General features: G+C 48.8%; 1 protein-coding gene across 2 annotated transcripts in view; it reads right to left on the reverse strand.

Moving 5' to 3' along the window:
* PLD2 (phospholipase D2) overlaps window positions 1-27,322 on the reverse strand; it is a 129,424-nt gene that overhangs the window by 61,968 nt on the left and 40,134 nt on the right. For both annotated transcript variants that reach the window (XM_040346903.1, XM_040346902.1), the window contains exons 3-7: window positions 15,915-16,045; window positions 12,669-12,820; window positions 12,438-12,537; window positions 7,153-7,218; window positions 4,280-4,338 (exon numbers count right to left, since the gene is read on the reverse strand). In XM_040346903.1, coding sequence (XP_040202837.1) covers window positions 4,280-4,338; window positions 7,153-7,218; window positions 12,438-12,537; window positions 12,669-12,820; window positions 15,915-16,045 — 508 coding nt within the window. The remainder of the gene's footprint in view (window positions 1-4,279; window positions 4,339-7,152; window positions 7,219-12,437; window positions 12,538-12,668; window positions 12,821-15,914; window positions 16,046-27,322) is intronic.

A 27,322-nucleotide genomic window follows, 5' to 3' on the forward strand; every position in this document is an offset into this window, starting at 1 on the left:
GAACGGGAACGCACATGTCTAGTGGACATTCCGTTACTACAACTTCCACCAAACACCCCTACACATCATAGAAACACGAGGTAACATGTCGCCAAAACAAACCAGCAGCTCCTTCAGGGTTAGTGCTACACGAATATACATGATGGTGAGGCTTTAAAATAGGAAGAGTTCTACGTGAACCCAAATCTGCACAAATATCCATCAACAATCACATCCTATGGTGTACAAAAATACAAAATTAAATAAAAAAAATAAGAAGTTTTGGCTGGTATTACAATTTATGAAAAAAAATATGTAAGTGCAGCGCAACGAAAGTCCATATAAATGTAGCGCTACCCCCGCAGGAGCCGCTGGTTTGTTGTTGGGATCGGCGTATTAAGTTACCTCAGTGTTGTCTATGGGTGTAACTGATGAATAAAGTAGTGAGCGAATGTCCAGTACATGAAGAAAGGTTTTCAAATGCTTCATTTCAGGCCCAACATAGCCAACATCAACATGCAGTAGGAAGGAAAAGGTTGATGAAGCGATAGAGAACTTGCGGTATCAGGCCTGGATATAGAAAGAGCAATCCTGCTCTCAACAGCACAATAATAGTAGTCACCGTTCGTCGCCACTCTAGCCAGAGTGGGTGAAGTGCCCCCGGACAGACTTCTGCCACAAGCCTGGCAGCCGAAGTGTCACTTTAGATTGCTGGGAGGAACAGGCCTCTGCCACAGACCTGGCTGTAGGGCCTCTGCCACAGGCCTATTACTTGAATGAGCTGAACGGATGAATTGAGCGAATCCTCCCAGTAGATTAAAAGTAGGTCACCGGATGACAGCAAGAGTACCTGTCAGCATTCCAGTCACCAGATCACCGATGGTTCGTTCAAGCTCTGTTGGACAACCTGCCTCCGGGTTCCCCTCAAGCCGACCCCCCAAACGAGGGGCACCCAGCCTGGGATCTTCTCAGTAAAACGGGGGACCCAGTAAGTCACTGGGGCCCCTCTCAGCAATTTGGAGCTCCGCCTAGCATGCGACCTCGGCCTGGAAGGCCATCGCCGGGGTCCGTTGGATGTGCGCACCCTAAAGGTGGATGCCACACCTGGAACCCGCGGGAAGAACCAATAATGATGGCGTCTGCCACAGATATACCCCTTCCCAGCATGCCCCACGAGGGAAAAATCCTCTAATTGGCTGCTGGGGAAGAGTGGCTCTGCCGGAACCCCTCTAGCGCCACCTGTCACCCAGGGGGGAAACAACACCCCTGGAGTGCAGACTGACCTACAGGATAGTTCAGGAATGACAGCAGCCCACAATTTAACAAATTGTGAATGGGAGCAAAATAACTCTCCCAATCCCCACTACCTTTAGCGTAGTGCCCATACTGAAAGTAAGGGGGCGCTACATAAAAGTAACTGAAGATGACACCCAGTGATACAGCGAAAACTCTTCAAACGAAAGTGATGTAACCTCCACCAACAAGAGAAATGCTTCCTTACCAGATGGGATGGACCATTTGCGTTACCAACTGGTCAAAACAGCTTGGTCTCAGCATAGGAGAGAAGATGCGGATGGATCCAGCAGAGTGGTAAGTAATCCGATCAGATATGAAAAAAACAACAGAAAACACGATCTCAGTGTAGACTGTTTGTATTTTATTCCAAGGGTAAAAAAGTTCACTATACAGCAAAAATCCTGAACTGGACAATAGGCACAGGGAAATCCACTGGAGGACTACCGTCTGGTATAGCGAATGAGATTAAAACCATAAAAAAGCATGGCCTGTAGCCGTGGTGTACAGCGACCCACCGCTGACGAAGTCCAAACGGATGTAATGTGCGTATGGGGAGGAGCTTTGCGACGTCACCCGCGTCCTTTCCATTGCCGTTTGCGGCTGTACACCACGGCTACAGGCCATGCTTTTTTTATGGTTTTAATCTCATTCGCTATACCAGACGGTAGTCCTCCAGTGGATTTCCCTGTGCCTATTGTCCAGTCCAGGATTTTTGCTGTATAGTGAACTTTTTTACCCTTGGAATAAAACACAAAGGCCCGGATTCACAAAGACTTCTGACGGCGTATTAGTAGATACGCCGTCGTAAGTCCGAATCCGCGCCGTCGTATCTTTAAGCGTATGCTCAAATTGAGATACGCTTCTCTGTTGCTAAGATACGACTGCCGTAAGTCTCCTACGCCGTTGTATCTTAGCTGCATATTTACGCTGGCCGCTAGGGGCGTGTACGGCGATTTACGCAGAGAATATGCAAATGAGCAAGATACGCCTATTCTGGAACGTACGCACGTCGCAGTAAGATATGCTTTTTACGTAAGGTGTTTTCAGGCGTAAAGATAAACCACCAAAAAGATGGCGCAGCCAATGTTAAAGCGGGAGTTCACCCGAAAAAAAACATTTAACATTAGATTTAGGCTAATTAAGGGGAGCAGAAACGGGTATTTTTTTTTTAAATCAATGCCTTACTTTTAGAGATCGATGTTCTCCCGCCGCTTCCGGGTATGATCTTCGGGGCCTTCCGACGGTCGCATACAGCGCATCACCAGGTGCCGAAAGAAGCCGAACGTCGGTGCGCCCCTATACTGCGCCTGCGCACCGACGTTCGGCTACTTTCGGAAACTCGTGACGCGCTGGATGCGACCGTCGGAAGCCTGTCAATCAAATAGGAACGCCCAGTCCCGCAGCCCATACCCGAAAGAGGCGGGAGAACATCTATCTCTACAACGGTAAGTACGGCAAAAAATACCAGTTACTGCTCCCCTTAATTAGCCTAAATCTAATGTCAAAAATTTATATTTTGGGTGAACCTCCACTTTAAGTATGGACGTCGGGACAGCCGTCAAATTTCACGTCAATTACGTTGTTTGCGTAAGCCGATTCAGAATGGGGCTGGGCGTAGGTTACGTTCACGTCGAAAGCACGTCGACTATTTGTGACGTGATTTTGAGCATGCGCACTGGGATACGCTCACGGACGGCGCATGCGCCGTTCGTTAGGCGCGTCATTTACGTAAGGTCACTAATCATTACCATACAACACGCCCACTACAGCCTACTTTGAATTACCCGCGCTTACGCCAGCCCATTTATGCTACGCCGCCGTAACTTAGGACGCAAGTGCTTTGTGAATACTGCACTTGCCTCACCAAGTTACGTCAGCGTAGTGCAAATGGGATGCGCTATGCCGGTGACTTGTCCTCAATGTTCCCCTAACGGGGAAGTTCCTTCACTGACTGCGCAGGCGCAAATTTCCCGACGGAAATCTCCGAACCTCGCCCGGTATCCAGGCTCATTCTTTAACATCCCCGTGGATTGGAGGATGTTAAAAAAAGAGCCAAGAGGCCGAGCGAGCGGAGCGAGCCATCCGAGCGAAGCGAGGACGTGAGGCCGACCGAGGTTCGGAGATTCCCGTCAGCAAGTTTGCGCCTGCGCAGTCCTTGTAGGAACTTTCCTGTTACCTGGAACCATCTCAGCACATCAGATTGCGCATGCGCTGGAACTTTCAAGATAGCTGGAACAAGCACGGCAGATCACCGGCATAAATATACGCCGCCGTATGTGAATCTAGCTTAAACAGTCTACACTGAGATCGTGTTTTCTGTTGTTTTTTCATATCTGATCGGATTACTTGCCACTCTGCTGGATCCATCCGCATCTTCTCTCCTATGCTGAGACCAAGCTGTTTTGACCAGTTGTTAACGCAAATGGTCCATCCCATCTGGTAAGGAAGCATTTCTCTTGTTGGTGGAGGTTACATCACTTTCGTTTGAAGAGTTTTCGCTGTATCGCTGGGTGTCATCTTCAGTAAAGGCCCTTTCACACTGGTGCGTTTTTGCCGCGTTTTCGCGGTAAAAATAGCGCTATTAAAACGCTCCCCATGCCTCTCCATTGAAATGAATTAAAAACACGGTAAAAACGCGGTGTTTTACCACGATTTTACAGCGGTTTTTAATTCATTTCAATGGAGGGGGCATGGGGAGCGTTTTAAAGGCGTTTTAATAGCGCTATTTTTACCGCGAAAACGCGGCAAAAACGCAGAAAAAACGCACCGGTGTGAAAGGGCCCTTACTTTTATATGGACTCTCATTGCGCTGCCCTTACATATTTTTTTCATTTGCTACATTTGAGGTCGCGATTACCCTTTTTGTGTTCAGCTTGCAATATTTTTAGTTTAACTGGATTATTTGTGCGCCGATTGTTGCTTTTATTATTTATTACAATTTATAAAACAGAAAAATGATACAGGCATTAGTTTTCATGTAAGCAAGGGAAGTTTTGATACTCACAATCCTTTAGGTCCAAGGTCTGTAATGAAGGACAGACGACTGACCTCCAGAAACTCCATCTGGAAATAAAGAGAATAAACAGAGTGATAAGGACGGGAGACCCTGAATATGATACATATCAGTCAGAGCCCAGAAACCACAACAAATACGCAGTTCCGGAACTAGCCCGGCCATGAAGGTCTTGTGACAATGTCAGTCTTTAGAGGTTAATGCTTGCACAACAAAAAATAAAAAAATGCATGTTATGTTGGTAGTATGTGCTGTGTGAAGCTGTCCGGTATGCTGGAAAATAACTGCAATCGGCAATTATTTCCTCTTCATCGTAAACAAAAGGAAAAGTGGCTGCCTATTTGCCAACTGGGCGAATTAATGGTTCCATAGCGCCCAATTTTCCCTGATTTTGAGGGACATGATTTGGAACAAGGTTCCCCTGTCCCTTTTTCCTCCTCATTTTGGTCCGATCTATAAAAGGAACTTTTTGTCTTTTATCCAATTTCTAAATTGCTGCATTTAGAAATTTCAAAAGCCAATATAAAATAGGAAAAATAGTCGCGAAAAAAAAATAAAAAAAATATAAAACAAACTTCTGGGTTTACACACACACACACACACACACACACACACACACATATATATATTAGTGCTGTCAGTTAAACGCGTTATTAACGGCGTTAACACAAACCCATGTTAACGCCGTCAATTTTTTTATCGCGCGATTAACGAGGCGGCGTTCGGGGGTTATACCGGGATGATGCCTGCAGCCGCAGGCATCATCCCGGTACCGTTGTTTAGAGCGGGCGATCGGCTATCCAAACATAACAACCGATGTGGCTAAAAGCCGCTCGGTTGTTATGCCGGAGGAGCGGGAGGGGACATCCCCCCCCCCTCCCGCCGCTTTTCGCCGCTCTGACCGGGCCTCCCGTCCCAGCGGGAGACCCGATCCTCCATCCGGCGCCTTCTGTGTCCAGGCGGAGACTGACACTAAGCCGTAAACGGCTTTGATTCAGTCTCCGCATTGAAACCACGGAAGCGGCGTCATGACGTCACTTCCGGGTTTCTCGGCTGCCAATGGCGCCGGATTTAAAAAAGTACACAGTATTCAGAATCGCCGTTTTCAGCGATCTGAATACTTTGAAGTGCAAAGGAGGGCTCGGAGGTCTTTTAGACCCCCGATCCCTCCATAAAGAGTACCTGTCACCACCTATTGCTGTCACAAGGGATGTTTACATTCCTTGTGACAGCAATAAAAGTGATCAACATGTAAAAAAATAAAAAAACACAATTTAATATTATAAAAAAAAATAAGAAAACAAAAAAAAAAATGTTTTAAAGGGTGAACCTCCTTAATCGCGCGATTAATCGTGAGTTAACTATAACATTAATGCGATTAATCGCGATTAGAAATTTTAATCGCTTGACAGCACTAATATTATATATATATATATATACACACATATACATACATCTCTATATATATATATATATATATATATATATATATATATATATATATATATATATATATATATATATATATATATATATATATATATATATATATATATATATATATATATATATATATATATATATATACATACATACATACATTTCTCCTTTAATGGGGCGTGGCAATGGGTGTGTCCTGTGCCTACATACTTTCACTAATAGGTGCCCTTTATATATCTCATACTGTTGGGGGGTACGCGATTCACTTCAATAATGGCCCCGTCAGCTGCACATATTCAACCTTACTTTGCTTCTCTTCTGTTTTGAACCACTGGGAGTGAAGAGAGATACCCGATACATATATCACTCACTGTCCCACATAGTTTGGACAGGATAGAGGGCAGTGGCGGCCCGTCCATAGGGGGAGCCCGGGAGCCGCCCCCCCCCCCCCCCCCTCCTGTAGTCATAAAAAAAACAAAAAACAAACGGGCCCTTTAAGGCTTTTAGAATGTCGCTCTGGAGCGCCGTGCAAATAACATACATTCATGCATTGCATGAATGCATGTTATTGTGGCCAGCTGCCATTGGTCTATTCAGATGGCCGGACATAGGGCGCTGGCTAACTGAATAACGGCAGCTGGTTGGCTGTGCGGAAGTGCCGAGTACAGCCCTTCGGCTCCCGGATGTCCTATCCTCGGAACGAAGGGGGCCGCGTCCCTTGGATAAGACTGACGGCTGTCTCAGCCAATCAGGTTCACCGATTCTGGTTATCGGTAACCTGATTGGCTGAAGCGTCATCGAGGGCGGCAGAAGACATCGAGGGACCGTGGAAGGAGGATGGCTGACCCCCAGAAAGGTAAGTGCCGGGCGGGGCAATCTGACACTCCCAGACAGTGTCTGTTAGCATCAGATTTCCTGCCACACTATCATAGACAATGATAATCGCCATTACAGTATAGCGTCTATAGCTGTGCAAATTCCAGAATATATACCCTAGTTTGCAGGCGCTATAAATTTAACACAAGCCAATTAATACAGACTTATTGGTATTTTCAGAGTCCATTTTGGCCCAAATTTATAAAGACATTTTTTTTTATTAGACATGTTTCATAACAAAAAGTTTTTATTTATTTTTTTAAATGTTGGTCTGTTTTCATTTATGTAATAAAAAAGATAAACCCAGTGGTGATCAAATACAGTACCACCATACGAAAGCTCTGTGGTAGAAATGCTGTAAAATGTTGTTTGGGTACAGTGTTGCATTACCGTGCAATTGCCAGTTAAAGTAGCGCAGTGCTAAATAGCAAAAAATGCTCTGGTCATGGGGGGGGGGGGGTAAAACCTTCCGTAGGTCAAGTGGTTAAAAAGAAAAGTGTCAGAGAGAGTATATTAAGGTATCAGGAGAAACAATAAATGAGACTCACCATGGCATGATAGTTCCGGTAGAAGGATTTTGCCAAAAGTACATTGAGGTATTCCGCCAGGTACTTCTGAAAAAACACAAGCAGGGACCGGGTAAAATAACAAGTAAAATCCGGGACAATCATCGGAAAGAGAAAACCAACAAACAGCATCAGATGTGGATATTACAGTGGGGGGGGGGGGGGGGAGATGTGGATATTACGGGGGGGGGGGGGGGTGTGGATATTACAGTGGGGGGGGGGTGTAGATATTACAGTGGGGGGGGGGGGGAAGAGATGTGGATATTACAGTGGGGGGGGGGGGGAGATGTGGATATTACAGTGGGGGGGGGGGGGAGATGTGGACATTACAGTGGGGGGGGGGGAGATGTGGACATTACAGTGGGGGGGGGGGGGGGAGATGTGGATATTACGGGGGGGGGGGGGGGGGGTGGATATTACAGTGGGGGGGGGGTGTGGATATTACAGTGGGGGGGGGGGGAAGAGATGTGGATATTACAGTGGGGGGGGGGGAGATGTGGATATTACAGTGGGGGGGGGGGGAGATGTGGACATTACAGTGGGGGGGGGGGGAGATGTGGACATTACAGTGGGGGGGGGGGGGGGGAGATGTGGATATTACGGGGGGGGGGGGGGGGTGGATATTACAGTGGGGGGGGGGGTGTAAATATTACAGTGGGGGGCGGGGGGAAGAGATGTGGATATTACAGTGGGGGGGGGGGAGATGTGGATATTACAGTGGGGGGGGGGGGGAGATGTGGACATTACAGTGGGGGGGGGGGGGGGAGATGTGGACATTACAGTGGGGACTATATATGGTGGTGATCCGAAAAATATTCCGATCCGTGACTCTGATCCGAACCGTGAGTTTTTTGATCCGTTGCACCCCTACATTCTATAGATGGCGAGGACTGAGCCAGACTTTATGGTGATGAGCCCTCAGGTTTGGCCGTGTAAAGGCAGGTGTCCCAATACTTTTGACAATGTAGTGCAAGTTATATTATACAGGCGTGACATCACCGCTCTCCAAATATAAGATATATTATACAGGAATCACATCACCGACCTGAAACTTTTTTTTTAACCTGATATACTATATATATATATATATATATATATATATAATATATATATATATATATATATATATAAACGATTAGGTAGATTCAGTAAGAGTTAGGCCGACTTATCAGTAGATAAGCCGACCTAACTCAGAATCTGCACCGACATATGTTTAAGTGTATGCTCAAACAGAGATACGCTTAAACATATCCAAGATAGGACGGCTTGCGCCGTCCTATCTTAGATTGCAATATTTCGGATGGCCGCTGGGTGGCGCCTCCATTGTGATCGGCGTAGAATATGTAAATGAGGAGATACGCCGATTCACGAACGTACGCCCGGCCGACGCAGGCCGTTTACGTAAGAGATAGGCCGCGTAAAGTTAGAGCTGGGCCCTAGTTGGAATAGTAATGTCAAGTATGGCCGCCGTTCCCGCCGCGAAATTCGAAATTTTTACGCAAGTCGTCCGCGAATCAGGATTTACGTCGTTTACGTCCACGTCAAAATCAATAGGCCCGTGCGGCGTACTTAGTCGCAATGCACACTGGGAAATGTAGGCGCCCGGCACATGCGCAGTAACAAAAAAACGTCAAAAACGTAAGGTCAAGCCTCATTACCATTAAACACGCCCCCCTAACACACATTTGAATTTGGCGCCCTTACGCCCGCCCGCTTTAGGCTACGCCGCCGTATATTAGCAGGCAAGTACATTGAGAATCATTACTTGCCTAGCTAACTTACGGCGGCGTAGCCTAAACACGCTAAGCTACGCCGCCGCAAGTTTAGTCCATTGTACCTGAATCTAGCTAAATGTGACGTGTATCATCCCGGCTATTTGCACTTCTTGTGTAATGAAAACATGTAATCTGCGGATGGGTCATCCATAGTGACAAACCCGCCATCATCCCGTCATACGGGGGAGTCTGTGCACACCGTCATACGGGGGAGTCTGTGCACACCGTCATACGGGGGAGTCTGTGCACACCGTCATACGGGGGAGTCTGTGCACACCGTCATACGGGGAGTCTGTGTACATCAGTGGCGGCCCGTCCATAGGGGGCGCCCGGGCGCCGCCCCCCCTCCTGTAGTCACAAAAAAAAAAAAAAAAAAAAAATTTTTTTTTTTTTTTTTTTTTAAACGGCCCCTTTAAGAAAAAAAAAAATGTGAATATCAAAAAATCCTTTACCAAATGCACTATGTGGCGCCGGCCACGTGCATTATGGGAAGTGCCACGTCCATGCAATCAAAAGATTGCAGACGCGGCGCTTCATTTGCGGGCTTTAGTACCGCCTTGTGGCGCTTACCGGGTAGCCACAGTGTCTGCCCGGCGCTTATAGTATCTGTTACTATAGCCGGGCAGATTGATTGACATCTAGGGCCATGATGTCACTTCCTGTTGTGTCTCTCTCATGCGCCCGAGAGAGAAGACAGGAAGTATGAGGAGCAGACTCCTCCACAGCCATGGCCCCACCAAAATAGTAAGTGCTGCTGCTGCCCCTCTGTTGTATATTCATCTCTACGTAGAGATCGTCGGCTGCATCCCCCCCCGGCCCCCCCCCCGCATATTATCTTAACAAAGAATGTCATTTTTAGGGGGAATTTCGCAGCAACCCCCCCTTATCATTATAAAAAAGAATGTCATTTTCAGGGAGAATGTCAGCCGTTTGTCAGCTTGAAAAATAATGTCACTTTCAGGGGGAATTTCGGTGGCAATATCCCCCCCCCCTTATCATCTTTAAGAAAAATTAAATTTTTGGGGGGAATTTCGGCAGCACAAACACCCCCTCTCAGCGGCACCGCAATTGATGGGACAGGCGCTGCTATTGATGGGGCAGAGGGTGCCATTGATAGGAGAGAGGATGTAATTGATGGGGCAGTCGCTGTAATTGATGGGGCAGTCGCTGTAATTGATGGGGCAGTCGCTGTAATTGATGGGGCAGTCGCTGTAATTGATGGGGCAGTCGCTGTAATTGATGGGGCAGTCGCTGTAATTGATGGGGCAGTCGCTGTAATTGATGGGGCAGTCGCTGTAATTGATGGGGCAGTCGCTGTAATTGATGGGGCAGTCGCTGTAATTGATGGGACAGTCGCTGTAATTGATGGGACAGTCGCTGTAATTGATGGGGCAGTCGCTGTAATTGATGGGGCAGTCGCTGTAATTGATGGGGCAGTCGCTGTAATTGATGGGGCAGTCGCTGTAATTGATGGGGCAGTCGCTGCAATTGATGGGGCAGTCGCTGCAATTGAATTGATGGGGCAGTCGCTGCAATTGAATTGATGGGGCAGTCGCTGTAATTGATGGGACAGTCGCTGTAATTGATGGGACAGTCGCTGTAATTGATGGGGCAGTCGCTGTAATTGATGGGACAGCTGATGCAATTGATGGGGCAGTCACTGCAATTGATGGGACAGCTGATGTAATTGATGGGGCAGTCGCTGTAATTGATGGGGCAGTCGCTGTAATTGATGGGGCAGTCGCTGTAATTGATGGGACAGTCGCTGTAATTGATGGGACAGTCGCTGTAATTGTTGGGGCAGTCGCTGTAATTGATGGGACAGCTGATGCAATTGATGGGACAGCTGATGCAATTGATGGGGCAGCTGATGTAATTGATGGGGCAGTCGCTGTAATTGATGGGGCAGTCGCTGTAATTGATGGGACAGTCGCTGTAATTGATGGAGCAGTCGCTGTAATTGATGGGGCAGTCGCTGTAATTGATGGGGCAGTCGCTGTAATTGATGGGACAGTCGCTGTAATTGATGGGGCAGTCGCTGTAATTGATGGGGCAGTCGCTGCAATTGATGGGGCAGTCGCTGTAATTGATGGGGCAGTCGCTGCAATTGATGGGGCAGTCGCTGTAATTGATGGGGCAGTCGCTGCAATTGATGGGGCAGTCGCTGCAATTGAATTGATGGGGCAGTCGCTGCAATTGATGGGGCAGTCGCTGTAATTGATGGGGCAGTCGCTGTAATTGATGGGGCAGTCGCTGTAATTGATGGGGCAGTCACTGTAATTGATGGGGCAGTCGCTGTAATTGATGGGACAGCTGATGCAATTGATGGGGCAGTCGCTGCAATTGATGGGACAGCTGATGCAATTGATGGGGCAGTCGCTGTAATTGATGGGGCAGTCGCTGTAATTGATGGGGCAGTCGCTGCAATTGATGGGACAGCTGATGCAATTGATGGGGCAGCTGATGCAATTGATGGGGCAGTCGCTGCAATTGATGGGACAGCTGATGCAATTGATGGGACAGCTGATGCAATTGATGGGACAGCTGATGTAATTGATGGGGCAGTCGCTGTAATTGATGGGGCAGTCGCTGTAATTGATGGGGCAGAGGCTGCAATTGATGGGGCAGAGGCTGCAATTGATAGGGGCAGAGGCTGCAATTGATAGGGGCAGAAGCTGCAATTGATAGGGGCAGAAGCTGCAATTGATAGGGGCAGAAGCTGCAATTGATAGGGGCAGAGGCTGCAATTGATAGGGGCAGAGGCTGCAATTGATAGGGGCAGAGGCTGCAATTGATAGGGGCAGAGGCTGCTATTGATAGGGGCAGAGGCTGCTATTGATGGGGACATGCGCTGGCTGCAAGTGATAGGGACATTTGATGTGACTCAGGCTACATTTGATGTGACACAGGGCTGCATGTAAGGAGGGACTCCGCTGGGGACACGTGAGGTAAGGAGGGACTCCGCTTGGGACACCTGATGGCATCTGGTGGCAGACGACATGCTCGGGGCTCCCACTGATTCTGCATTATGGTGAGTTGAATGGTTTCATTTTATATTACAATGTAATAATAGAAATAATGCGCTTCAATCATCCTGACACCATAACAACAATGGTGCCGGGATGATTGAAGTATCTTAATCTGCTGATTGTTAAACTTTGTAGAATGCACATATTTATATTGTTGTGTAGAATCTGGGCCTGCTCTCCCTCTCTCTCCCTCCAACCCTCGTTCATCTCAGATGCTAATCACACCACCTTAGAGCTACGCCCACTATTTTGATGAAACCACGCCCATTTCCACCAAGTGGGAGGGGTCAAAAAGCAAGGGCGGGGTCTGGCGCCCCCCCATCCTAAAACTTCACCAGCCGCCACTGGTGTACATCATTCTACATGGGAACTCTGCTCACTCCCGCTCTATCCATCCCATCATTACAGGATTACAGACTGGAGACGTCTGGATTTGGAAGATTACCTTCCAGGAAAAACAAACCTGTTTGCTCGACGTTCTCCTGGAGGAATCGCCGGAAGCGTGCGGCAGTGAGGGCATCTCCTCCGAGGTTGTTTCAGCGCGCGAGCGCGTCACGGTGAATCTGGGGAATTAATGAGAAATTCAACATGATGTCTTATGCTAAACGTCTTCAGAGGACACAAAGACCTCACTGTCTGGGTCCAAGTTTTCATGCGAGAGCGGAACCTCCCAAACACTTTCCATAATTCTTACCGTGACAGAGGGTTGAGGGGAAGGAGGGAGACAAATATCTTGTGTCTCAGGAGATCCCGGTGAAGTTCCTGGAAATGACGGAATTTCTTCTTTATGGTCCATTGGAAAGGGCCGTGTGTCAGATGTACAGAATATAAAGTGCTGTCATGGATCTGAGAAAAAAGACGGAAAGCAGCTAATACAATACAAATATATTCAGTGCACCCCACTTGTCACCCTCCAGGACGACGACAGACTCATAGCCCCCACCGGAGTCACCCGCCAGGAGGAGGACAGACTCATAGCCCCCACCGGAGTCACCCGCCAGGAGGAGGACAGACTCATAGCCCCCCCAGAGTCACCCGCCAGGACGACGACAGACTCCTAGCCCCCCCAGAGTCACCCGCCAGGACGACGACAGACTCATAGCCCCCACCAGAGTCACCCGCCAGGACGACGACAGACTCATAGCCCCCACCAGAGTCACCCGCCAGGACGACGACAGACTCATAGCCCCCACCGGAGTCACCCGCCAGGAGGAGGACAGACTCATAGCCCCCACCGGAGTCACCCGCCAGGACGCTGTCAGACTCATAGCCCCCACCGGAGTCACCCGCCGGGAGGAGGACAGACTCATAGCCCCCACCGGAGTCACCCGCCAGGACGCTGTCAGACTCATAGCCCCCACCGGAGTCACCCGCCAGGACGCTGTCAGACTCATAGCCCCCACCGGAGTCACCCGCCGGGAGGAGGACAGACTCATAGCCCCCACCGGAGTCACCCGCCAGGACGCTGTCAGACTCATAGCCCCCACCGGAGTCACCCGCCAGGAGGAGGACGACAGACTCATAGCCCCCACCAGAGTCACCCGCCAGGAGGAGGAGAGGCTCATAGCCCCCACCGGAGTCACCCGCCAGGACGACGACAGACTCATAGCCCCCACCAGAGTCACCCGCCTAAGAGGAGGACAGGCTCATATCCCCCACCGGAGTCACCCGCCAGGACGAGGACAGGCTCATAGCCCCCACCGGAGTCACCCGCCAGGAGGATGACAGACTCATAGCCCCCACCAGAGTCACCCGCCAGGAGGAGGACAGACTCATAGCCCCCACCGGAGTCACCCGCCAGGACGCTGTCAGACAGGCTCATAGCCCCCACCGGAGTCACCCGCCAGGAGGAGGACAGACTCATAGCCCCCACCGGAGTCACCCGCCAGGACGAGGACAGGCTCATAGCCCCCACCGGAGTCACCCGCCAGGAGGAGGACGACAGACTCATAGCCCCCACCAGAGTCACCCGCCAGGAGGAGGAGAGGCTCATAGCCCCCACCGGAGACACCCGCCTAAGAGGCGGACAGGCTCATAGCCCCCACCGGAGTCACCCACCAGGAGGAGGAGGACAGACTCATAGCCCCCACCGGAGTCACCCGCCAGGACGAGGACAGGCTCATAGCCCCCACCGGAGTCACCCGCCAGGACGACGACAGACTCATAGCCCCTACCAGAGTCACCCGCCAGGACGACGACAGACTCATAGCCCCCACCAGAGTCACCCGCCTAAGAGGAGGACAGGCTCATATCCCCCACCGGAGTCACCCGCCAGGACGAGGACAGGCTCATAGCCCCCACCGGAGTCACCCGCCAGGAGGATGACAGACTCATAGCCCCCACCAGAGTCACCCGCCTAAGAGGAGGACAGGCTCATAGCCCCCACCGGAGTCACCCGCCAGGAGGAGGACAGACTCATAGCCCCCACCGGAGTCACCCGCCATGAGGAGGACAGACTCATAGCCCCCACCGGAGTCACCCGCCAGGAGGAGGACAGACTCATAGCCCCCACCGGAGTCACCCGCCAGGACGACGACAGACTCATAGCCCCCACCGGAGTCACCCGCCAGGCTCATAGCCCCCACCGGAGTCACCCGCCAGGAGGAGGACAGACTCATAGCCCCCACCGGAGTCACCCGCCAGGACGACGACAGACTCATAGCCCCCACCGGAGTCACCCGCCAGGCTCATAGCCCCCACCGGAGTCACCCGCCAGGAGGAGGACAGACTCATAGCCCCCACCGGAGTCACCCTCCAGAAGGAGGAGGAGGAGGACAGACTCATAGCCCCCACCGGAGTCACCCGCCAGGACGACGACAGACTCATAGCCCCCACCGGAGTCATCCGCCATGAGGAGGACAGACTCATAGCCCCCACCGGAGTCACCCTCCAGAAGGAGGAGGAGGAGGACAGACTCATAGCCCCCACCGGAGTCACCCGCCAGGAGGAGGACAGACTCATAGCCCCCACCGGAGTCACCCTCCCGGAGGATGACAGACTCATAGCCCCCACCGGAGTCACCCTCCCGGAGGATGACAGACTCATAGCCCCCACCGGAGTCACCCGCCAGGAGGAGGACAGACTCATAGCCCCCACCGGAGTCACCCGCCAGGAGGACGAAAGACTCATAGCCCCCACCGGAGTCACCCGCCAGGAGGAGGACAGACTCATAGCCCCCACCGGAGTCACCCGCCAGGAGGACGAAAGACTCATAGCCCCCACCGGAGTCACCCGCCAGGAGGAGGACAGACTCATAGCCCCCACCGGAGTCACCCTCCCGGAGCATGACAGACTCATAGCCCCCACCGGAGTCACCCTCCCGGAGGATGACAGACTCATAGCCCCCACCGGAGTCACCCGCCAGGAGGAGGACAGACTCATAGCCCCCACCGGAGTCACCCGCCAGGAGGACGAAAGACTCATAGCCCCCACCGGAGTCACCCGCCAGGAGGAGGACAGACTCATAGCCCCCACCGGAGTCACCCGCCAGGAGGACGAAAGACTCATAGCCCCCACCGGAGTCACCCGCCAGGAGGAGGACAGACTCATAGCCCCCACCGGAGTCACCCTCCCGGAGCATGACAGACTCATAGCCCCCACCGGAGTCACCCGCCAGGACGACGACAGACTCATAGCCCCCACCGGAGTCACCCGCCAGGACGACGACAGACTCATAGCCCCCACCGGAGTCACCCGCCAGGACGACGACAGACTCATAGCCCCCACCGGAGACACCCTCCAGGAGGACAACACACTTGAAGCCCCGACCAGAGACACCCTGCAGGAGAACAGACTTCTAGCCCCAACCGAAGTCACCCTGTAGGAGAACAGACTCATAGCCCAACAGAAGTCACCCTGCAGAGAACAGACTCATAGCCCCACCAGAATCGCCCTGCAGAAGGAGGACAGACTCATAGCCCCTTCTGTTTATTTTTTTTACCTTTGTTCCAGTGGTATATCGTTCGGTCTGCGATATGTGTGCTATCACCGGAACCCCTTTCAAGAAAACAGAGCCTTGATGTTTCAGCGCTTTCAGGTCATAAACGGCAAGGAAGGGGCTATATGGTGAACCTGAAAAAATAAATAAATGCAAAAATAAATATTTTAATCATGTACCTATAATAATGAAAAGAAGACAACATTTTTTTTTTTTTTAAATGCAGAAATGTTTTGAGTATGTACATAGAATGAACGAACAGAGAACATGAGTCAGGTCAGAATTTCCACCACTGGGACTCATAAGCACATCATTTATGGTAATTAAAGTGCAACTCTGTGTCTGATAGAGCAAGATGATGGGAATGTTGGGGCAGATCCACATACAGACGCTGCGCCCGGCGCAGATGCAAGATACGCTACGCCGATGTAACTTACTTGGCATTGGTTTGAATCCTCAACGAATTTGCGCCGTAAGTTACAGCGGCGTAGTGTATCTCTCGCGGCGTAAATTCAAATTGGGCGGGTAGGGGGCGTGTTTCATTTAAATGAAGCGCGTCCCAGCGCCAAACGAACTGCGCATGCGCCGTCCGTAAAAACTCCCAGGGTGCATTGCTCCAAATGACGTCGCCAGGACGTCATTGTTTTCAACGTGAACGTAAATGCGACGGCCGGTCGTACGTTCGTGGATCGTCGGAAATAGCTAATTTGCATACTCGACGCAGATTACGATGGGAACGCCACCTAGCGGACGCCGAAAAATTGCATCTAAGATCCGACGCCGTACGAAGACGTACGCCTGTCGGATCTAACACAGATGCCTTCGTATTTTGTTTTGTGGATACCAAAACAAAGATACGACGTGCAAAATTTGAAATTACGCAGCGTATAAAGAGATACGCCGCGTAATTTCTTTGAGGATCTGCCCCATAGTGTTTAATGGAGGCCATACACACACCAACATATAATCAATTTCTTTTGTGATTGGAACAATTGATATATAGGTCAGGACAGCCCATTCGATCAATATGCCACTCACAGGGTAAGTGAATTTCGAACGATCGTTAAGATACAATTGTATCTTAGGATCATAAGTGTAGCGCACCCCACGTAGGAGATGAAGATGGACTGGGACTTCCCGTCCTGCACAGCCAGGCACACTGAATTTTCACAGTCTCCCACAGTCCAACACTTTGTTTTATTTTATTGAGGAATAAATAACTTGAGTGGGGACGGGGAAATTATGGGATGCCCACTTGACTTCAAAGCAAGATTTTTATTTTATTTTTAAAGGGAGTTTTCGAAGAACTTCTCTAAGTTTGTCAACCACAAATATCTCTGCCACAGTGCCACCAGAAGTCAAAAGTGTCTGCCTCCTCCATCATTCCTCCAAGACCCCCTGGTGAAGCAAGGATCATGACTATTATACAGCTCAATGGTCATCCAGCTCATTCTCCCTCTGTGGAGCCCTTTGAACCTCCATTCACTGATGCACCTAAAGTAATCAACTGTCCTGAAAGATGGAACTAAAAGTCAACTCCTGAAGGTCTCCCACAGACTTCATTTTGAAGACCCCTGTATACTTTATAAAGGATGCATTTGGACAGTCTGCAAACTTGCCAAGAACAGCATGCTCAAGGGTGCCGTTTAGAGGAATGCAGGCACAGGCCCCTTTTAATCACTTAAGACCTGTACCTTTAGGCAGCTAAAGGACCTGGCCATTTTTTGCGATTCGTCACTACGTCGCTTTAACTGATAATTGCGCGGTCGTGCGACGTGGCTCCCAAACAAAATTGGCGTCCTTTTTTTCCCCACAAATAGAGCTTTCTTTTGGTGGTATTTGATCACCTCTGCGGTTTTTATTTTTTGCGCTATAAACAAAAATAGAGCGACAATTTCGAAAAAAATGCAATATTTTTTACTATAATAAATATCCCCCAAAAATATATATAAAAATATATATATATATATATATATATATATATATATATATATATATATATATATATATATATATATTTCTTCCTCAGTTTAGGCCGATACGTATTCTTCTACCTATTTTTGGTAAAAAAAAAAAAAAATTATAGCGTTTACAAAATAGGGGATAGTTTTACTACTAATGTCGCAGTCTCTGGGAAAAAATAAAAAATAAATAAATAAATAAATAAATAAAAAAAAAAAAAAAATCGCTGATCGCCGCCATTATGGTGGACACTTAGGACAATTTTGACACATTTTTGGGACCATTGTCATTTTCACAGCAAAAAATGCATTAAAAATGCATTGTTTACTGTGAAAATGACAATTGCAGTTTGGGAGTTAACCACTAGGGGGCGCTTAAGGGGTTAAGTGTGACCTCATTTGTGTTTCTAACTGTAGGGGGGTGTGGCTGTAGGTGCGACGTCATTGATTGCGTTTCCCTATAAAAGGGAACACACGATCAATGACGGCGCCACAGTGAAGAACGGGGAAGCTGTGTTTACACACAGCTCTCCTCGTTCTTCAGCTCCGGGGACCGATCGTGGGACTCCAGCGGCGATCGGGTTCGCGGGTCTCGGGGCCGCGGGCGCGCGCCCGTGACCCATGGCTGGGCACTTAAAGAGGACGTACCTGTACGCGCTTGTGCCCAGCCGTGCCATTCTGCCGACGTATATGTGTAGGAGGCGGTCCTTAAGTGGTTAATCCCTTTCCCATAGTTGTCTGGGGTCCTGGACACACCTAGTGAAGATAAGTGTATGTTTCCATCCCTCAGCAGCTCAGAGAGGTCATACCTGATGAGAGGCCTCTGGCATGCAGATAGCTAGGTCAGAGCCCAATTGTATGTGGCTTCCACGAAGAACCAGATGCTGTGAGGAAACACCTCCCCGATTGCTACCAGAGTCAGGGGCGGACTGACCATTTGGGCTCGAGGGCCCCATGCCACTAGGGGGCCCCATCAGGGTTGCCAGCCTCAATAAAACCAGGGAAAGTATGCAAATATCTTTTATTTTTTTTAAATCCAAAGGTTATAGCTGCCCCGCCTCTCCAGTACCTTTTCAGTGTGTACCGTATTTATCGGCATATACCGCGCACTTTTTTCCCCTTAAAATAAGGGGAAAATCGTGGGTGCGCGATATACGCCGATACCCGCGCTGTGTTTGAACCTTGCCGCCGACATATACCGAGTGCAGTACACTCCGCAAGGCTCGGCTCCCCTCGCGGTCACGCCCTGTGCCGCCTCCTATGCGAGAAGAGCCAAGCGTGGCCGAGTGTACTGCGCTCGGTATATGTCGGCGGCTGCGTTCAAACACAGCGCGGGAAGCCGGGATCGGAAAAACAACAAGAGCCCGGGAGAAGCGAGGAGGACACCACCGAGGCCGCAGACAGACGCCAGACCGGACAAGGCCGCCGATGGACACCGGGCAAGACACCGACGAGGGGCATTCAAACTAAGTATTATATTGTTTTCCCGAAATTTCTCTTCCAGGTCGGGGGTGCGCGCTATACGCCGGGGCGCGTTATAGGAAGATAAATACGGTATGTGTATTCTGTGTATATATATTATGTGTCTGTGTGTATACTGTATGTGTGTGTATACTGTGTGGCCCCATAATCTATTGCCTGGGGGCCCCATAATCTCCTATTGCCCGGGGACCCCATGAGTTGTCAGTCCGCCCCTGACCAGGAGTACCCCAGTTCCTGTGGGGGGTGACACTTTATTCCCGGACCTTGGATCCCTGCAGCTGTTCACCTGCGTTATCAGAGCTACCTTGGACTCCACTGTGAGGCCTCGTACACACGACCTGAGGAACTCGTCGGAAATGAAACATCGTTTTCCTCGACGAGTTCCTTGTCAGGCTTGTCGAGAATCTTGACAAGCTTTCTTAGCGTACACACTGTCAAGACAAAATCTCGCCGTTCTCAAACGCGGTGACGTACAACACATACGACGGCACTATAAAAGGGGAAGTTTGATTACACTGGCGCCACCCTTTTGAGCATGCGCGGGTTTCCAAGCATACACACTAACGTGTTTCTCGTCGAAAACCAGCCTGACGAGGAACACGACAAGGAAATGGAGACTCCCGACGAGGAAAAACTTGTTCTCCTTTTCTCATCGAGTTCCACGACCTTTCTTTCCGATGAAAAGCATACACACGACCGTTTTCCTCGACAAAAAAGCTCTGCCACCAAGTTTCTTGATGGATTCTGTCGAGGAAAACGGTCGTGTGCACGAGGCCATAGAGACGCCATTTGTGAGGATAATTGCAAGTAGTTGGGTTCTGTACTGTTTTACTGAAGTAGCTATTCTCAGCTTGTGATAAAGTTTAATAGTCTGGCATAAAGACGCACATCACGTCCCTGGAGTTGCCTACAACTGCCTATTCCAGGTCTTCCAGTCTATGATATCCAGAGAGAAGGAGCCCAAGAAAACATGAGACTTCTTACACTGACAATCAAAAGAATGGTCCATAAGGGGGTTTTCAGAGAACCTGTCCAAGTTAGTGAGCCACAAACGTCTCTGCCGCCAGAGGTTTAACTGGTTGCTGACCAGCCGCCGTAGTTTTACGGCGGCAGGTCGGCTCCCCTGTATGAGAGCACGTAGCTATACGTCTGCTCTCGCGCAGGCCACTAGAGGTGCGTGCGCGCGCCCCCCGCTCTCCCCCGGCTCCCGTGCGCGTGCCCGGCGGGCGCACGCGATCGCTCGTTACAGAGCGGGAGCTGTGTGTAAACACACAACTCCCGATCCTGTCAGGGAGAGAAATGCTGATCTTCTATCATTTCCCCTAGTGAGGCCACCCCCCCCCCACAGTTAGAACACACCCAGGGAACATAGTTAACCCCTTCCCCGCCCCCTAGTGTTAACCCCTTCCCTGCCAGTAGCATTTTTATAGTAATCCAATGCATTTTTATAGCACTGATCGCTATAAAAATGCCAATGGTCCCAAAAATGTGTCAGAAGTGTCCGAAATAATGTTACAGTACCGAAAAAAAAACAAAAAAAAACGCTGATCGCCGCCATTACTAGTAAAAAAATAATAAAAATGGCATAAAAATACCCCTTATTTTGTAAACGCTAGAACTTTTGCGCAAATCAATCAATAAACGCTTATTGCGATTTTTTTTTTTACGAAAAATATGTAGAAGAATATGTATCGGCCTAAACTGAGGAAATATATATATATAAAAAAATTTCCTCAGCATGTATATATATATATATATATATATATATATATATATATTTATATTTATATTTATATTTATTTATTTATTTTTTTGGGGGGGGGGGTATTTATTATAGCAAAAACTAAAAAATATTGATTTTTTTTCAAAATTGTCGCTCTATTTTTGTCTAAAGCGCAAAAACTAAAAAACGCAGAGGTGATCAAATACCACCAAAAGAAAGCCCTATTTGTGGGGAAAAAAGGACGCCAATTTTGTTTGGGAGCCACGTCGCACGCCCGCGCAATTGTCAGTTAAAGCGACGCAGTGCCGAATCGCAAAAAGTGCTCTGGTCTTTGACCAGCAATATGGTCCGTGGGTTAAGTGGTCAATAGTGGGTGCCTCTTGTTTTTCAACTATTCCTTCAAAAGGGAAACCAAGAGAAGCCATGGATTCTGACAATAGTTCAGGTCTTTGCTCCCACTGTCAAGTCCTCTGAACCACCATTCACTGATGAAGGGCCGTCTTAATAGCATCATGGGCCCCTGGGCAAAGTAATGCACTGGGGCCCCTGCCAGCCTGCCCCAAATGTATTCACCTATTTAAGAATTAATGTATCAATAGTTTATATATAGAGATTATATATATATATATATATATATATATATATATATATATATATATATATATATATATATATATATATATATATATATATATATATATATATATATATATATATATATATATATATATATATATATATATATATATATATATAAAAATTTAATAAAATAGTTTAAACTAGGGTTGTCCCGATACCAGTATCGGTATCGGGACCGATTCCGAGTATTTGCGGGAGTACTCGTACTCCCGCAAATACCCCCGATACCGAAATAGAATACTTCCGCCGCCGCCGCATCCCCGCTTGGTTAATACGGGCGGGGAACATTACAGCTTTCATTTGAATAGCTGTAGTCTTTCGCGCCACGCTGCGTATAGACACTCCGCCTTGCTCGGGTGAACTGTTCAAACCCGAGCAAGGGGGAGTGTCTATACGCAGCGTGGCGCGAAAGACTACAGCTATTCAAATGAAAGCTGTAATGTTCCCCGCCCGTATTAACCAAGCGGCGGCATGGCGCGGCAGCATGTACGGTAAGGGGAACATGGCTGCATATATGGGGGGGACATGGCTGGATGTGGGGGGGGACATGGCTGGATATGGGGGGGGACATGGCTGGATATGGGTTGGGGGGGGGGGGGGCATGGCTGCATTTGGGGACACATTTAAAAAAAAGTATCGGTATTCGGTATCGGCGAGTACTTGAAAAAAAAGGATCGGTACTTGTACTCAGTCCTAAAAAAGTGGTATCGGGACAACCCTAGTTTAAACAATAAGAAAACAGGCCATAAATCAAAGACTAATTCAGCACAAAGAGCACAGGGGGAGGCAGAAGGGCATCAGGAGGGCAAAGTACAAGTTCTGGGATTCCGCTCAGGACAAGGCCATCATCCTGGGAAAACTTTGTAAAATGCATGACTATCCTAGTAGATATGGGACAGTTGGTAAATATGATGTAATGCAAGACTATCATGGGGCCCCCATGCACCTGGGGCCCCTGGGCAGTGCCCAAGTGTGCCCAGGCATTAAGACAGCCCTGCACTGATGTACCTGAAGAAAGGCACATTACACTGGAAGATGGAACTGAAACTCGACCACCACAGAGATAGTCCAAAAGACCCAATTCATGAGACCCCCCCTGTAGACTTTACCATAAGTTCAAGTGGGATGGAGTTTAGCAAAGTGTCCATTTGCTCACCATCCTCCAATACAGGCACAGGCCCCTTTAACTTCTTTTCCCACAGCTCTCTGGGGTCCTGGATACATCCACAGATGATAGTTTCCATCATTCCCTCCCTCAGAGGCCACACCTATAGGGATGCCACCCACTGCCAGAACTGGCGTACAATTAATAGGGAGACATAGAAAGTCGTGTGAAATTCCATAGCTGTGCACTTTGTCCATCCTTAACCTGTTTGGCATTACTTCTTCTAACCTTGCACCTGCTTAGTAAACTACAAGTTACAGTTTCCAGTCTGATCCTTCGGCCGGTTAACTATTCTGTTAATCTAGTAAAAGAGAAGTCTTTATTTACTAGACCCCAACATCCCACTGAAGTGCTGCTAGTCACATGACCCAGAGTCATAGGTCTGCCCCATCTCATTTTAGGCCAGACTATGTGTAGACCAGTCTCTCTCAACCTTTTGAACCCTTAAAATAACTTTCTGGTCTCAGAGAACTGCTAAAAAAAATACTATGGCCCGGATTCAGATACATTTGCGTATCTTTCGGCGGGCGTAGCGTATCTCAGATACACTACGCCGCCATAACTTACAGCGGCAGGTCCCGTATTCAGAAAGAACTTGCGCTGTAAGTTACGGCGGCGTAGTGTAACTGGGCCAGCGTAAGCCCGCCTAATTCAAATGTGGAGGAGGTGGGCTTGTTTTATGTTAAATACTCGTGACCCCACGTAAATGACGCTTTTCACGAACGGCACATGCGCCGTCCGTGGACGTATCCCAGTGCGCATGCTCCAAAATTACGCCGCAAAGCCTCATTGGTTTCGGCGTGAACGTAACTTACGCAAAGCCCCATTTGCGAACGACTTGCGCAAACGACGCAAAATTCTACACTGGCTTAACGTCCATACTTAACATTGGCAGGGGTAACTTTACGCCGGGAAAAGCCTTACGTAAACGACGTAAAAAGATGTGCCGGGCGGACATACGTTTCTGAATCGGCGTATCTACCTAATTTACATATTCTATGCGTAAATATACGGAAGCGCCACCTAGCGTCCAGCGTAAATATGCAACTAAGATACGATGGCGTAAGAGACTTACGCCGGTCGGATCTTAGGGAAATCTATGCGTAACTGATTCTAAGAATCAGGCGCATAGATACGACCCCGCACACTCAGAGTTACGACGGCGTATCTGGAGATACGCCGTCGTAACTCGTATCTGAATCCGGGCCACTGTCTACAACTCCTAATACATGAGTGTGATGGTCAGTGGGAGGAATGCTCCTTACTCTTGTGGACATTGGAAAGAATAATCCTCTTAATGATTAATGGTGTCAGTGGGAACTTATCCAAGAGGCAGAAATTGCTCATTTCCGAATGAACCCCACCAACCTCTGAAGGAACTCCACCAACCTCTGAAGGAACCCCACCAACCTCTGAAGGAACCCCACCAACCTCTGAAGGAACCCCACCAACCTCTGAAGGAACCCCACCAACCTCTGAAGGAACCCCACCAACCTCTGAAGGAACCCCACCAACCTCTGAAGGAACCCCACCAACCTCTGAAGGAACTCCACCAACCTCTGAAGGAACTCTACCAACCTCTGAAGGAACTCTACCAACCTCTGAAGGAACCCCAGAGTGCCATTGGCCCCCTGGTTGACAAAACTCAGGTGTGGACTATCCTACACGTGTCATGAAAGAACATCCATTTCCCCTGACATTCAGACTTCTCATGGGCTATAACGTCCAGAAAGATTTACTACCTACTTCAATTTCAAGGTTTATTTTTTTATGACCAACAGGTAATAAAGCCATAAAATTATCCAGATCCTCTCTTTAGTAAAGTGTAACCTCAGGTTTTAAGAATGACGGAGGTTTGGAACTGGTGGAAGTTTGTTTTTTATTGCACTTTTAAATACAGTGGAACCTTGGATTACTAGCCTAATCCATTCCAGGAGAACGCTCGTAATCCAAAGTAATCAAAGCGAGTTTCCCCATTGAAGTCAATAGAAACAAAAATAATTTGTTCCGCATTGACTTCAATGGCATGCAATACCGCATGAGGCCAGAGGCGGGGGGGTGCGAGAGAGCCTCGAAACCCGTCCGGAAAGGCTCGAGGACAGTTCGGCAGACTTCGGTTTGCTGAGGTCAGCCGAACTATCCTCAGGCCTTTCAATACAGCGCCGATCAGCTCCGGCGCCCCCCCCCCACCTCAGGCCAAACACGGTACTGCACACCTCTGACTGGAATCCTGCGAGACAACCAAGTTACGATTTGAGGAAATACAGTTCTCGTATTGTGAAACGCTCTTTAACCACGTTACTCGCAATCAAAATAAAATAACCTACAATAGTTTCCCTTCAAGACAGTGAAGATCCTTTATGGTTATAACTCATGCCTGGGTCAACAGCTGAATTGCTGCCAAATATAAACCCGAGGACCTTGAAAGTTGTGCAATGATTGACTGGCTCCCCTGGAATGTGGATAGACGACCTGAGAAATATGTAATTCCACTTTGTTTTAAGAGAAAACAAAAGATTCAGAGTGCTCCGGGAACACTACAGATAAAATGAAGCAGTGTAACCAATCATGGCGGACAATAATCCCTTATAAATGTGATAACAATGGACTGCGGTCTGGTCCGTTTTACCTCTTTTCTGAAACGCGTCGTGCCGGTCCATCTACATCTTTTGGAGATTGTGTGGACCACCGCGATTACTACTCAGGACATTATACAGTATATTCATAGGTGTAATACATATAGGGCTGGATTCAGAGAGAGAGTTACGCCGGCGTATCGGTAGATACGCCGTCATAACTCTGAATCTACGCCGTCGTAAATTTAAGCGTATTCTGGAAACCAGATACGCTTAAATTAGGCTAAGATACGAGCGGTGCAAGTCTCCTGCATATTTACGCTGGCCGCTAGGTGGCGCTTTCGTTGAGTTTGGCGTAGAATATGCAAATCAGCTAGATACGCCGATTCAGAAACGTACGTGCACCCGGCAGATTTTTTTACATTGTTGACGTAAGGCTTTTTCCAGCGTAAGGTTACTCCTGCTATATGAGGAGTATCCAATGTTAAGTATGGACGTCGGGACAGCGTAGAATTTTGCGTCGTTTGCATAAGTCGTTCGCGAATAAGGCTTTGCGTAAATTACGTTCACGTCGAAAGCATTGACTATTTGCCACGTGATTAGGAGCATGCGCACTGGGATACGTTCATGGGCGGCACATGCGCGTAGTCATGTTTTATTTACCTAAAACACGCCCACCTCTTCAGAATTTTAATTTGGCGCGCTTACGCCGGCAGATGTACGCTACGCCGCCGTAACTTAGGGCGCAGGTTCTTTGTGAATCCAGCCCCACTAAGTTACGGCAGCGTAGCGTATCTGAGATACGCTACGCCCGCACAAACTTACGGCGGGCTATCTGAATCTAGCCCATACTATCTAGTAGTGTTAGCTATTCTTAGCTCTTGAGCTACCAGCTTAAAGAGACTCTCTCAAAAGCTCATAATAATTACTGCAAACTCGGTGCTTCTTGATATGAATTCTTTCGGGCTACATAAGCAATGACACAAAATCCAAAATGCTAATGTGTTTCAGCTTACAAAGCCTTCCTCTTCCCTGGCTTAAGCCGAAACGTGTTCGGCAATGACACTGAATACAAGATACCATCTAGCGCATGGGTCTTCAAACTACGGCCCTCCAGTTGTTCAGGAACTACAATTCCCATCATGTCTGTGAAGGTCAGTGTGTTACAATGCCTCATGGGATGTGTAGTTCTACAACAGCTGGAGGGCCATAGTTTGAGGATCCCTGATCTAGATAATAAAGAACTCGTATCAAGGCGCATTCAGATTTGCCCAGCTATTATTATTAAAGACTTATGTTCCTGGGAAGCAACCACCTTAGCCAGAGCATCGGTCTCCTGACTCTATATCCCAAACACAGCAGTAGAGGTTGGGTAAGATTTGTTCCCATCTCTTGAAAGCTCACGTGCTGTCCGAGTTTTACTCGCCCCCCCACTCCTTCGTCAAGGCCTGGAGGATGATGTCGGAGCTTACACCCACACAGTGTTAATGACACCTCATCAATCACTTGACATGGTTTGAGCCTGGTGATTGGACGATTGGGCCCCAAGCACTCCCATCATGGGTGGTCTCATATTCCAGGAGCACTGACAGAAGTAGGCGAAAGTGAGTAAATGTGGGTTAAGAGGGCGAGCTTTTAACCACTTGCCGACCGCAACGCGACTTTTTACGTCGAAAGAATGGCACGGCTGGGCAAATGGGCGTATATATCCGGCCCCTTAAATTTGCCGCCATGTGGTCACGAGCTCTGTGATCGTGCCCACAGGACCCACGAACTCTATGTCCACCGGTGTCCCGTGATTGGATCACAGAGCTGAAGAACGGGGAGATGGCAGTGAAAACACAGCATCTCCCCGTTCTTCCTAG

The sequence above is a fragment of the Rana temporaria genome, chromosome 3 (assembly GCF_905171775.1).
Source record: "Rana temporaria chromosome 3, aRanTem1.1, whole genome shotgun sequence".
NCBI lineage: Eukaryota > Metazoa > Chordata > Amphibia > Anura > Ranidae > Rana > Rana temporaria.